Genomic DNA, 13,885 nt, shown 5'->3' on the forward strand with positions numbered 1-13,885 from the left:
TGGGGGGTTTGGGGAGCAAGTGGGGGCTGGGGCCAGGCAGGACCCCCCATGGTCCTCTCCCCCCTCCAGTAGCCCCCTGCAACCCTCTATTTACCTGGCACAGAACCTGGGTCCAGGGCCCTGCAGCCTGCACGCTGCTTGCCCTAAATGGGCAGGCAGCTTGCTTCAGCACCAGGGCAAGGGCCAGCCATAAGAGACACTCTGGCTAGGTGCCAGAGCAGCTCTGTGGCAGACCCGAACTCCAGTTGCCTCATGGCATGGTCCGGAACCATACCCTGCCCTGCTTTCTTCACCCAGGTTTTATTTTGATACAAGCAACCCCTGCTTAACACTTTTAATTGGTTCCAGAAAAAGCAAGTGTTAAGCAGAACCGCGCTAGGTGAAACCCATTTCCCCATAGGAATTAAGGTAAATAGAGGTAATTGGATACCATCACTTCTTGCCACAGCTTCTCGCCACCACTGCTGCCTCTCCCTGCTCCACCGCTGGCCACTTTGGCCCCACATGCCAGCCTGCTCCCTGCGCTCCTGCCGCTCCACCCTGGGCCCCTGCTGGCCCTGGCCCCAGGCATTGGCGGGGGCCCCACGCTCATTCCTGCCCCCTCCCACTCGCTGCTTCTCGCCGTCACTGCTTCTCCGCACCCCCTGCCCACATTCCTGCCACCCTGCCCTGGGCCCCTGCTGGCCCTGGCCCTGCGGCACTGGTGCAGGCCCCACATTCACACCTGCCCACTTGCTGCCACTCACCACTTCTCACTGCTGGTGCTGCCACCTTGCTAAACACTGTAATGAAACTGGCTCAGCGCCAAGTGTAATAAGGTATGAATTTTAAATGAGTGCTATAGCGAAATAGTACTAGGTGAAACCACGTTAAGCAGGCGTTGCCTGTACCTAAATATCCAGGTACCAAATTTTGCCCCCACGCTGCAAATATGCAGCACGGGGAATATTTTTTTTGTTCCTGCACATGCGTCTTGCAGCATCTCAAAGGGATTTGAGACACTGCAAGAGGCACATGTGTGCTCATCTGGACACACCCTATAAAGCTGCTCTTAGAATGTTAATATGGTGGAAACAAGAAACACAATAAGAAAACTCAGGGGACCAAATGATGGGACCATAATATAAATCTTTCTCTGTATAGTGTACATCCATAAATAGTAGTCATGTTACTTATTTGGGATTCTAATTTTGTATCCTGGAGCATGGAGTTTTGGTGGGGGAGGGAGGGTGGCTTTTTGAGCCCTTGAATAGCCCATCTAATGCAGACCAACCCATGAAATTATGCCTATTGAATTTGATTGTGTATCTTTTCTTCTGCCATAACTTCTGCAATGATACTGTGTTCAGTAAAAAATCATCTCTCTAAATATTGTATTCTTAGTTATTGTGGTACTGGAGAGGAAGAAAAATGTAACAAGTTAAAGTAATGAAAACCTTGTATACTATTTTGTTCAGGGCAAAAGAGGTACTTTGGTTGTTTCCTGGTAGCACGAAAGATACTTTTGTTTTCCATTAGTTTAATTTGAAATTCCTTTAAAAAAAAAAAAAAAAAGCCTTACTGGTTTATGAATCTCTTCCAAAATGTTACAACGTACCTTGAATCCTTACAATAGGAATTGTTCCCATTTTTCATTTAGTATGAACCCATTAGGCACTAGCATTTAACCACTGGTAAGCCTTCCTGTATGTGTGTATGTATGTTAGAAGGGTTTAAACAGAACATTCGTTGCCTGCCCTTGCTATGATGGGCTCAAACTAATCCGTTAGTTCCTCTTTCCCTTCCAATATATTAGGGGAAAATATTAATATAATTTCTAATCTTGAGGTTGAAAAGAAAGCACTGTTTTGACATCTCTTTATGAATGGCATTTGATTTTTCCATTTGCAAAATATCAGCAATCCAAATTCACAGTGAATCACCTTCCAGCAGAGGTGTTAAACATACTTTCTGTCCAAATCAGGGCACCCGACCCTTTGGTCTTTTCACAAGCTGAACCACTCGCCTCGTGGGGCTGGATTCAGCCCATGGGGTTTTTGCCATGGCTGACTGACCCCTTGCACAGAGGCATTAATCCCTGTTGTTTCAGCACAGCTCCAGAACCCAAAGTTAATATCATTCACATTTTCCCCTGTTTCCCCATGTACCCCATTGGAGTTTCTAGTTGTCCCTGGTGACTAATACCTATGTCAGGGGGAAACAGGGAGGAAAGGATGAATCACAGTGACATTATTTCCCTGGGTTACAGAGCTGGGCCTTAATGGTAGCTCCAGCAGCTGCAGGAATTAATACTGTGACCTCTACAGGGCAAGCAGTACAGCACTCCAGTGCATTCATCTGTCCCACTTTACCTCACAGACATCTATTGTTTCATATTCTCTGGAATTACGTATCCCTGGTGCTTAATATTTCTAATCTTCTTGGTGATATTGACCACTTGCACACTATCTGACCTAGCTGCAGAAACCAAATTAATTTATAATCAGAAGTATCAACACATTTTTGAACCAGTTCACCCTTTTGCTAGCAGAAATTTTGGTGCCGCACAGTGGCTTACTAAATGGAATCTAATGAATAGCACAGTGGTGATGGGGCATTGCTAAATGGCACAGCAGAGAGTCTTAGGGATTTTTTGTTATGGTGTTGGGGTAAGTTCTGTTATGGTGTTGGGGTCATATTGGTTATATCACTTCAGATAATGTTATTGTTAAACTTGCAACTTTAATGTTGTGTCGTTTAACCTTCACTTATTTTAAAGCAGTAATTGAGTTGATACTATTACTTTAAAGGGCCATTACTAAACAGAAATAGTATATGCCCTGTGGTTTTTGTTCATGACTGAGCACTGCCTGCTTCCTGTATAAGGACACCAAAAATATTGTGAAATTAATTTGTGAAGCACTTCTTACAGTAGGAATTCAACACACTAATTTGCAGGAATGTGTTCTATCTTTACTATGTATCTTTTCTTTTTAATGAATTCATTCTACACACTGTTGTTCTGTTCGATCATATTTTTCAATAGTATTTCTTTCTGGATCATAATTAAGCCTGTTACACTAACAGGGGTTTAATAACAACTATCACACTTGGAAAAATTTACTAGGCTATAAGAAATAAAGAGAGATCTTAAATGATGTTTTCCTTTTTTTAGGCTCCTTACCCAGAATGTTGGTCTTCTTTATGTTGGAAGTTTTGACAGACCTTTTGCACATATTAAGGTATGATTAACAAGATTTTTGGGTTTACCTAAAAGTCATTAAGATCTTGTATATTTCTTGAAATTTCAGAATACTTCAGATGAATTAATATCATTTCAAGAAAAATGAAAAATATTGTAATTTTCATCGTGCTCGTCATGTTCTGGGATTATTTCCAGTGACATTTATGTATTTAGCTTGTCAAAAAAATTGAATGTTTTCTATCATCTTGTTTGATTAATTTTGACACTAGGTTAATTATCAGAAACAAAATGTTTATTTTTTAGGTTACTTTCTCAGTGACATTTCAAAACAAAGCCATCTTTTCAACTCCTAATCTTTCAAGTGATTTTGGACAGGGAAGACATGGCATTAGAAAGCACAAGAAAATATTTTCCCAACATTATTAGACTTTGTTATAAAGGACATATAACACTTCCCAAAACATTCATCTTTTGTGATTTTAATGATTCTATTTTTCAGCTGAACTTTAAGTAGATCTCCTGTTTCTAACAGCTGATTGCTAGTGAAGCTTTGGGAAAGCATACTGGTTTGGGTGAAAATTTAATTGTGGAGTTTCCTGAGGGTAAAGAGAGATCCTCCCAGAAAAGCCATTAGCACAGTTTTGCATTCACCTGAGATGAGATGTGAAATCTGATTTTGGAGTGTGGGCTGGAGTCTAGGTTTTGCATATTGTAAATGAGTGTCGTAATCAATCAATCTGAGGTTGGTTATTTTCAATCTGTCTTGTTTTCATGAAACAGTTAAAGGGTCTCATTTATATTGTACATTGAAATGCAAACATTTTCAAGATTTCAATGTTTTAATTATTTGGCCAGCTCTAATAAATTAATTTTCTCTCTCTCTCTCTCTTCCCCTTCCCCCCACAAACTATTGATACTTTTAAATCAAAACCCAAGTTTTAAGAATTTATTCAAAAAACATAGGAAACATGTACTATCTTCCTACATCCCTAAATTTATATCATTTAACTGATTTGACTTCCAAACTATTTTAAGTGTTCCTCTCTGAAACCTTATATGGCAAGATGTTTCATCTCAGGTGAATGTTTATATCCTAAAGTGTAACTCTTTCCAAAATAGTGTTTGCATCAATGAAAATGTTCAATAGAATCTTAATTTATATAAAAAAGTGGCCATTCTGTAAGTATCTGGATGCCTCAGGAAGAAAACATAAAACATTAGAAAAATGGTTGAAGTAACGCATCTGAAAACTATCCTAAAAAAGTTAATTGTTGGAGGTCAGTCCTTTGTAATCTGTTCCACCCTGTGGAGGGCTGCCCTTGACTCCATCTAATCCCATTAACCTAGTATCAGCACCATCGCTCATACCTCATCGCTCTCCCCCAATATCACCTGACAAGTGTAAGGTGGGTGGGAAGAGATATTGTCTCATTATACTGGACATTATCAGCTGACCTCATTCCCTGATTTCTTTAGGAGACGTTTGCTCATAATTCATAGATTCAGTTCTCATTAATCAGGGAATCCAACACACTATTGAAATATTATTTGCACTGGATACTTGTTATGTTGTGACAACATGATTTTTACAGCCTAACCACAGGGTCCTTGGACTGATGTGAGGAAGATGGGAAAAAATTGACACTGGGCCTAGGCCAGTCTGGCAATAAAAGGACTCCCAAAAAGGCATCTAGTGTGATGCCCACAGCAGGATCCAAAATAACAATCTTACTCTCATCTCAAGAAAAGAAAGCAGGCAGCTTTTCCCACACAGAACAAGACCCCAGAACTAGTGGAGGAGTTTATAAGCCTACTCAGTGTCAGTGTAGGAGCCAGTAAGCTCATCCTGTACCCTTGTGTCTACATTTCTAAAGTTTCAGGCAGTTTGATGTCGTAGCTAGAGCAGATCCAAATCTAGAATGCCTTATCCTGGCATTCAAGTAGCACCATGTATTCCAGGTGTTTTCACCTCCATGATTGTACAAGATACTCTGTAAGCATCTCTCTCTTCCAAGTCATAAGTCTAATTTTCAAGAAATAGAGATTGACCTAATGTAACATACTTACCTTTTAAATTAATATAAAGGCCTCTTCATGGTTTTTATCATGTGAAACCCATCAAAATAGTGTCTGATTATGGGAGTCAGGCAAAGGAAGGCTCTCCTATCTGTTACCTTACAAGAAAAAGTAGAGAACTCGTTTCATTTCAACCATTGAGCTGGTCCCAATAAATAATGGTTTTGTATTTTATCCTGTTGAAAATGCCTCTGTACTTTTTATAACCCTATACCAAAATGTTTTTCCTAGATTATTTAACCCTTCTTCATCTTAGGTATCAGTTATTGAGAGTTATTAATTAAAATTATTTAATATAGATCTTTGTTCATTGATGCTTATGAATTCTCTGTTTGTAGCCTAAACCCTTTGAAAGATCTGAACACTGGATGGTGTACTCTCAACATTGGAGTATACAGCATCATTAGGTTTTTTCCAGTCCCTACTTCATGGTTTTCTTTTCTATCTATGTCTACTTATATGTCACTATATTTTCCATTAAAAAATTTCATCTTACAACGAACATGCAGATTTTGTGTTAAAAAAAGGCTTGCAGGGTATGATTGTTCCCATATTTAGATTTAACCTTCCAGGTAACCCTCAATCAGCCCATGCATGCCACATCAGCTGCTTTCCACCATCCGCATTTTACTTTATGGACCACACCAGAGCCACCACTGCTTGTTCCTCAAGTTAGAACTCTTCTAGGAATATTTGTGTACTGCTTATCTCTTTGCTTGGCTCTACTTACGGGCAGTAGAGATAACAAATGGGGTAAAAAAGGGCTTGAAGGATGGAACAGGAATTGCTGGGAGTACTAGTGTTGAACTTTTTGTGATCTGGGCCTGCAGCATAAAGGTGAGCTCCAAACATGTTGCAGTATGGAGCAGGGAAGAATGAAAGTGGCAGTACAGTCAACCTCATGTTGAACTTCTTGACAGTTTCTGGCATTTAGCTGTCCTCCCACTGGTGGTGAAGCTAGGGGCTTTTAGTATTGGTGGTTGGTAGGCAGGGGTATAGGGTGGTATTTAGCTTGACCCAGACGATCAGTGTAGATGATACTCTTAGTTAATACTTACAAGAGACAGCCTTATTTATTTGCTAAATTATTTGTAGACTATAGAGAAAAGTTGGAAGTTCTTGTGCCTGTATCCAAAGAATGTCAAAGTAGGGCAAACTGTGGAAGTTGAAGTTAGGATCTTGCATGTGTTTGTGTACTTGAAGGGAAATGTAGTGTAGTCTACAAGGGCTGAAGCACTCTTTAAAACGGGGCTGTCCAGTTGGTGGTTTGTGGACCCTGTGTAGCCTGCACAGGCTAACATAGAGCCCCTGGGCTCCTACCCAGTCACCTCTCCCGGCATCACTCTAGTTATAGCAGAGGCAAGTTCTTTGAGTTCCCCATTTCTTCTCTGACTTACGCTTCCTGCCACTCTCAGCAGTAGCATGATACAGCCCACAGTGCCAGGGGAGATGGCATCTCAGAGTGCCTCTGCAGTGTGGCAAAACTCGCACTCCGCTCCCAGCAGTGGGTTGTGGCAAAAAAAGGTTGGGAGCCACTGCTACATACCTTCGGATCCATAAGGGCATAGCTTCATTAGGTGATTGCTCATTTTAGGGGTCGTGTATCCACCAAGGGTGTGCATATAACTAACAAATGTAGGTCTTTGCATTCAGTTGTCTCTATGAATGTTTGTTGCTGATAAGTAAACTTTATTTAATTTTTCTTCCTTCAGTAAGTCCAGCCTTTTCTTCCTTCAGCAGTCCAGCCTTACTGCATGGTTCCTAACAATCCTATCTGAAACATCTGAGAGCCAAAGTGAACATGTTTGTTACTATGTTACTATGTAATCTGTGTAAAGCAGAATATCCACTAACTTTGAGTTGAAGGAAATCTGCTTTTGCTTCAGTCTTTTCTGTTAATGTAAACTAGCAACTCATCACTCATCATCTTACTGTTGACATCCTTCATTTTCATGCCATCCCAAGTGTTTTCCACTTTAGCGTACTTGATATAGACCAAATTGACCATCCATGTATTTGAACCCATTCATTGTAGCCTTTATAATCTTACAGTTTTCAAAACAATCTTTGCATAGATAATACTTTTGGTTTGAGGATTAAGCAATTACAGACCTTCATATCCAATATTAATACACAAAACCCACTATGTTGCTTGTCAAATAAGGTCAGTCTATACATAAATAGAGAGAGCTCCTTATACAAGTACCTCTTTCTAGCAATGAATAGAGTTGGTTTTCCAGAACCGTGTAATATTTAAAGATAATGTAAGGGGTTTCTGGTCTGATAATGGTTGGCAAGTTTGAGGAAGAAAAGGGCTGAAATACTGCCATTGCTTCTGGGGCAGATTTATCCATTATAGATTTTCTGTGATTTTTATGGTGGTTGTATGCCTATGCATGGAAGTTTTTAGTTACATTTTTAGTTTCTTGCTCTTGAGTTTTTTGAGGCATGCTATGTACAAATGAACAATACAGTAATTGAATATTTTTGCTAAATAAATTATTGAATAAATTAAGAAATTGTTCATCACATCTCTTTTTTTATTCTTTTTAATATTGCCAAGATTAAATGGTACCATATAGATGATTGATCCTTATGTTGTACCTGGAATGCAGTACCTGGCTTCTGAACTTAGTATTGGTATTCGTTACATGGCAGGGCACAAAGCATGCCTTCCTCAGATCTTATAAATCTATTGCATCTGATAGCAGGTAGGCCAGAAACAGCACAGAAGAAATTGTATCGTCCCAGAGTGTACTGTTCTAGCTTTCTTGGCTAGAACAGAGAAGTTACATGGAGTTTTTCCTTGTAGTGGTTTATTCTCCCATGCATTTTCTGAGACATTACAGGCTTCGTGTTTTGCCTATGAGCACAGAATTTAGTCTAGTATTCTTGAGGCTGTCAACCAATGTTGATGTTTGTTCGGGCTTTTTTATAGCTTAATTCTGCATTGTTTGAGCAGTGATTGGTTGACCTGATGCAGGTCAACTGATAGAAGTTTATATGTATATATTTGATTTTCATACTTTTGACAATTTTGCACTTGTTTTTATCTGGAAGAAGTAATTTTGAGGGTTTTCAGTTTCATCTTGTGCTAGGATGATGTTTAGGAATGTTCCTTGATGTTAAGGATGTCACATATTATAGAGAATGTAAAAGCAAAAAATTCAGCTAGGATGGCATCAATATCTATATTTTATTAAGTAAACATAAAGTTAATGTTTGATAGCTAATGCAGATGGCTGATAATTAATTCAGAGAGAAGAATAAGTGAATTGACAGTTTGGAGTCAAATTAATAACTGCAGTGAAAATCCCTATTTATTTTCAGAACATTGCTCTCTTAAGGTTATATTGAGGGAATAGATTTAATTTAAAATTAGTTTTCAATATCACTTTAGTTCTGTTTTTAAATGAGATTATTCTAGTCTAACATTTAACTCTAGCATCTGTTCAAAGATGTTACAGAACATTTTCATTTTCAAATATGTTTGGTCTTATATATGTGTGTCTGAACAGAAATGAATAGAACATTCTCTAACAATTTCTACCATTAACTTGTAAGAAAGTGAAAAGACCAAAGATTGAGTCTTGAGGGAATTCAGTGATTTGTGGGTTCTCTCTATTAGGACTGATCTATTAAATATCTCTTATAGTCTCACACTCTCTAGATACAAGTCTTCTATAGCTGTTATGATCCAAAATATAAAATAATTTAGTTGGAAGTAGTTTGTAATTATCGTGCGATTTTTTTTTTTTTCCCAAATTCATCGCCATTGTTGAAGGTTACTAACAACCTTACAGCTATCGTATCATACAATTTGATTTGATTAAAAGTAATAAAGTTAAGTAGGCCAGCATATACACTAGTCATTTTATGAAAGCTATGTTATATAGTGTACACTTTAAAACTGTCGGGACGGATGCTTGTAAAATAAGCATTCATCATAATACGTGTTTTCAGATTTATTTTATTTTAAAGAAAACATTAAATATAACAAATTTTATAAAGTATCTTAAAAATATATCAAATATATTAAATCTATTTTATAAAATATCTTCTTTAAAGAAATTGAGGTCACATAACATTTTGAGGGAATTAAAGGTTTTTTTGCAGTTCATTTCCAGTTGCTTCTGGGATTAAAACATATTTTTCAGTACATTATGTTCTCCATTATTAAACAGTAATCGATCTTCTGGCAAACTTTATTATTTAGTTAATGACCAGTTTCATTTTAGGCTCTTAACATATTAAATTACCATTTGAATAGAGATTAATTACTGCTATTTTAAAACAAGATTATTTTTAAGTGTAGTTATTAAAAGTTGCATAATAAACACCACTTTTGTCAAACTGTGACTGTTCAGTTTCATAGAACAAGAGGACAGTTATGGTGGGGGGGAGAATATTTGAAAATATACATGTGATATTTGCATTTTGTGTCCACATTTTATATCCATATGATCTGCTCCCATTTTCATGTAGTAAGGCTGTGGAAGTCTTTTGTGTACTTCTGAGGAAGGTGAGTGAATGTGGTTTCCTGTTATGGTCAGTGACTTGTATAGGAGTGAATTTTAGTTTAATCTACTTAGTCTGTAATATTCTAGCTTCTACCTGACTTCAGACTGACGCATCTGGCCACCTCCCTTAACGTTAAAGAACATTGTTAGTGATTGCTAGGAGATAAAGTAAATCGGACTGCAACCTCTCCTGGGTAAATTATAGCCCAGAAGACCATATTGCCCACTTTTCCCCCCAGAATCTTTAACTACATATTGAAAAAGAGGTTTTTATAATACTTTAAACAATGGGTCATAACAGATTATATAAATATAAGTCCTGATCTTGTCTTGAAGAAAATACTTAGTTCTCATGGCCTGTTTTTAATGTCCATCATCTTAGCTTCAAATGTTAACAGAATTTTTAATTTATTCACAGACTATTATACAAGTACAACTCAAAAGAATATTTTGAATTTTTATAATGGTTTCTGGTGAAAAGAATGCTGTCAGGCCGGATGGAGATTACTGGTGGAGATATTTAAATATTGGTCTGGGGACCACACATATAATGAATTGGTCACAAAGAGTAGAAAACAAAGATAGGAGGTATTCCCAATTCAGAAGAAAGCTGTAGGATCAGGAATAGGATTCAGATCCAGTTGTGTAAAATGCATGTTTGTGCAGACACACCACGGACTTGAAAAGAGATCTCAAGAGTCAGCTAGTCCAATCCCCTGCACAGATGCAGAATGTGTTATTTCTAAGCCAGGGCTGTCCTAGGGGTGGGCTAGGAGAATTGGCAACCACAGAATATGGAAAGATGTGGGTATATTAGTTCATCATGGACTGTGATGCAGTTACCAAAAAAAACCCCCAAAATATGATCATAGAATTATTAGGCAAATTATTTCTAGGGAAGGTTGGGAAGTATTGGAGTCATTCTACTGTCTGGTCACTCATTTTCAAAAAAAGATAAAGTCCAACTAGAACAGAGGCCTAGAAGAGCCACTGCAATGATCGGGAGAACAGAGTCTCTTTTCTTAACTCTACAAGAGGCGACAACAAAAGGTTGTCTTGTTAAGCCTAGCAGTGCAAAAGTTGAGTGTGGAAATAATTCTTCTCTATAAACACATCAGCCAAGGTGTGAGGAGTAGGGTAGGAAAGACCTGCTTAAGTTCAAGGACATTTTTAACATATGAAATTTGTATATAAACTGATTGTGAATCAATGCAGACTTGGAACTGGAAGAAGGTAACTCTGTCAGAGTGAGTAGGTATTGGCTGAGCCAGAAACTCATGGCTTACTAGGATGACTGCAAAGGGTTTACTCCTAAAGTTTGTCAAAAACTGAAGTGATCTCAAAGGATCAGTAATGATCCAGTGGAACCAAGTGAGCAGAATAGAGTTTTGATTTGATTTAATCAAGTTCTAGACTAAAGGAAAGTAAAGGTATAAATACCTGATCTGTGTGAGAACTTTGGAATGAATGCATCCCTGTGTTATTCCCCACCATTGGGGTAACTGAAGCTGGACGACTGGGGAAGCAGTTGCAGATGCCACCTTTGGGGTGGGAGCCAAAAATAGCCACCACTACAGTGGAAGCTGACCCCGCCACCATGATCAGCACAATGGCAGTTGACAGTGCCTCATACGTCGTGGCTGCCCAGGGTCAGAGCTGTCCTGCTACACCTATCTTCCCCATAACCAGCAGTTTGATCAGCTGCCTGCCATTGTTATCAGAAAAGCCTTTAATCAGACTCCTGATTCATGCTTTGTGTGTTTTAAACATATGGGCAGGAGATTGTACTGGCAGCAATAAGTAAACCATCATAGTTGCAAACAACCTAAGTAGTTTTAAGATGGAGTGTAATAAATTTGTTAAAAGGAGCTTCCTGTGATAGCAGGAAGTCAGACTTGATGGGCAAGGAAGTTACTTCCAGTTCTACATTTAATCCCATTTATTCACAGACTATGTGAACTGAGAAATGTAAACTGAACTGACCATATAGAGCTACAGTACTTCACCTCAACTTGTTGATCTAAAAGAAAAATGTCTACCCATCTGTGAAGGTAAAAATTGCTGTTTCAGAAAATAAGCCATGATCATCCACCCAGTTCACCTTCTGAGAAATAGGTAAAGCGCTAGTTTTAGTTTATCTTTAGCAGAAATAAACGAAGGTGACATGATAAAAGATCTAAACTTACCTACTCTTAAATCTCCTTTCATTGTTGGCTGCAGTGTATTGTTAATATTTATAGTGTTTATTAGTAGCTCTTATGTGTACTGTAGGTAATCTATATATCTACAGTAATCTGGCGGTAAACTGTAGGCACTGTAAAAGAATAAACTAAGCATTAATACATAAATAATGTTTATTTTTACAGCATTTGCAATTTTCTCATACTCATCACAAAGAAAAAATAGATGTGTTTTTGCCAGAGCCTACAGTATAAATTCTAGATGTGACATAGTGAGTAGGAGTTGGGGGGAGATAAACAACAGGATAAACGAATGAGCAAGAACATTTTCCCAGTCTCACGGCTATTTGGTTTGGGCACGTGTGCAATGATGGTGGTTCAGTTACAGGCTGTTTTGTATTTAAAAAAAAGGTGAAAGTTATATGCATAGATATGTGGTTGTAAAGGTATGTAATGGAGCAGGACAGTCCAACTTGTAAGTGTCTAAGGCCACGCCTTCCTGTGACAGGGAACCCTAACCCTGTTACCTCCAGATGGATGAGAAGCAAGAGAATGGAGTGGGGGCCTTTTAACGCTTGGACTTTTATAGCCCAGAGAGGGAAGACTTTAGATTAGCCAGCAGCCACTGGAGCCCAGAGTCAGGAGTCATAAGGCAACAGGGAGATTCTTGGAAAAACTAGCTGTCTAGCTGGCTGAGTAGAAAACCTTGTGCCTGGTGAAAAGAACTGGAGAAAGGTGGTGAAGTCAGAGATAAGCTCAGTGCTGGGGCCAGAGCAGGCAGTGTGGCCCTGACCTGAGTGAGGAGAGGAGGTCCTGCCAGCTGAAGCTAGAGAAAGCAGGTCTGGGAAGGTACTCTAAAGGCTGGGAGGGAACCAGCAGAGTGGGGTAGGGATTTGTTTTGCAGCAGCATGAGACTCAGAGTGAGGTTTGTGTTTGTGTTGGCAACTGGCCGGTTGATGCTTTTTTCCTGTTTCCACTGGGTGGTGAAGGCCACAGTGAGGAGGAAAGAAAGCCATGCTTGGAGCCCTGAAAGGGGGGAGAGATGGTGGAGAAGCACCTCTGCAAGGGCCAGCAGCCTGTGGGATGGATAAACAGAGATAGAGACAGGGCTAGGAGGCCCAGCGAATAAACTTAAAGGAATACTTGAGGCCTGGGCATAACTATAGGGGCAGCCAGAGGCCACCATTAGTACCCCTGCAGTACAGTTAGGATTGGTAGGGCCCTTATGCATGCACCGGTGTCAGTGAGGTGCAAAAAAAGAAATAATGGAGATGGGGCACCATAGCACACGCAGGAACAGGCTACCAGTGATACTGGTAAGATAGGCCAAGGCAGAATAGATTATTAACTGGTAGATAACATCACAGCATGATAGGCAATGAGATAGAAAGAGTGGTATCCTAGGAGGCTGGACTGGGACAGGAGTAGATCAGCAACCAGGCAGCGCTACAAATGCCTGGGAGCAGGTCCTCTGACACCTCCCCCACTTCACTGTACAACCCCGTGCTGCAGCTCCCTGCACTGCTTCTCCCCTCTGTCCACTATACCATGCTCCTGGGGGCCTCTTCCACTGCTGCACAGCACACCCTTAAGCTGTGGGATGGGCAGGAGCAAGAAAGGGAAGCTGGAGGGAGGGGGAGCCTGGAAGCCCCAACTGCTGCTGCAGCCAGAATGAGTGGTGGTGAGGTGGGAACCCAGGGGCTGCAGTTTAACCCTGTGCGCCACCTTGTAACAGTATTCTGTATGTTTTTTGTATTTAGTATAGGTGGATTTATAAAAATCTACTTTACTGCACTTTATCTGGTTTGGTGAAGTTATGTTGGCGTATTTCTTCAGATCTGCCCTTTGGAGGATCCTAGTTACTCTGTGCAGTAGCTATTTGGTGCCACAGACCGTTTCCAAAACTAAGTAGTTTCATAGTTAGT

At 39.6% G+C, this 13,885-nt stretch overlaps 1 protein-coding gene across 3 annotated transcripts in view; it reads left to right on the forward strand.

The window, feature by feature from the left end:
• RNGTT (RNA guanylyltransferase and 5'-phosphatase) overlaps positions 1–13,885 on the forward strand; it is a 467,131-nt gene that overhangs the window by 403,907 nt on the left and 49,339 nt on the right. For all 3 annotated transcript variants that reach the window (XM_019520359.1, XM_019520361.1, XM_019520360.1), the window contains one exon: positions 3,155–3,221. In XM_019520359.1, coding sequence (XP_019375904.1) covers positions 3,155–3,221 — 67 coding nt within the window. The remainder of the gene's footprint in view (positions 1–3,154; positions 3,222–13,885) is intronic.

This window comes from Gavialis gangeticus, unplaced genomic scaffold, assembly GCF_001723915.1.
Source record: "Gavialis gangeticus isolate Ggan-Ray unplaced genomic scaffold, GavGan_comp1, whole genome shotgun sequence".
NCBI classification, from domain to species: Eukaryota; Metazoa; Chordata; order Crocodylia; family Gavialidae; genus Gavialis; species Gavialis gangeticus.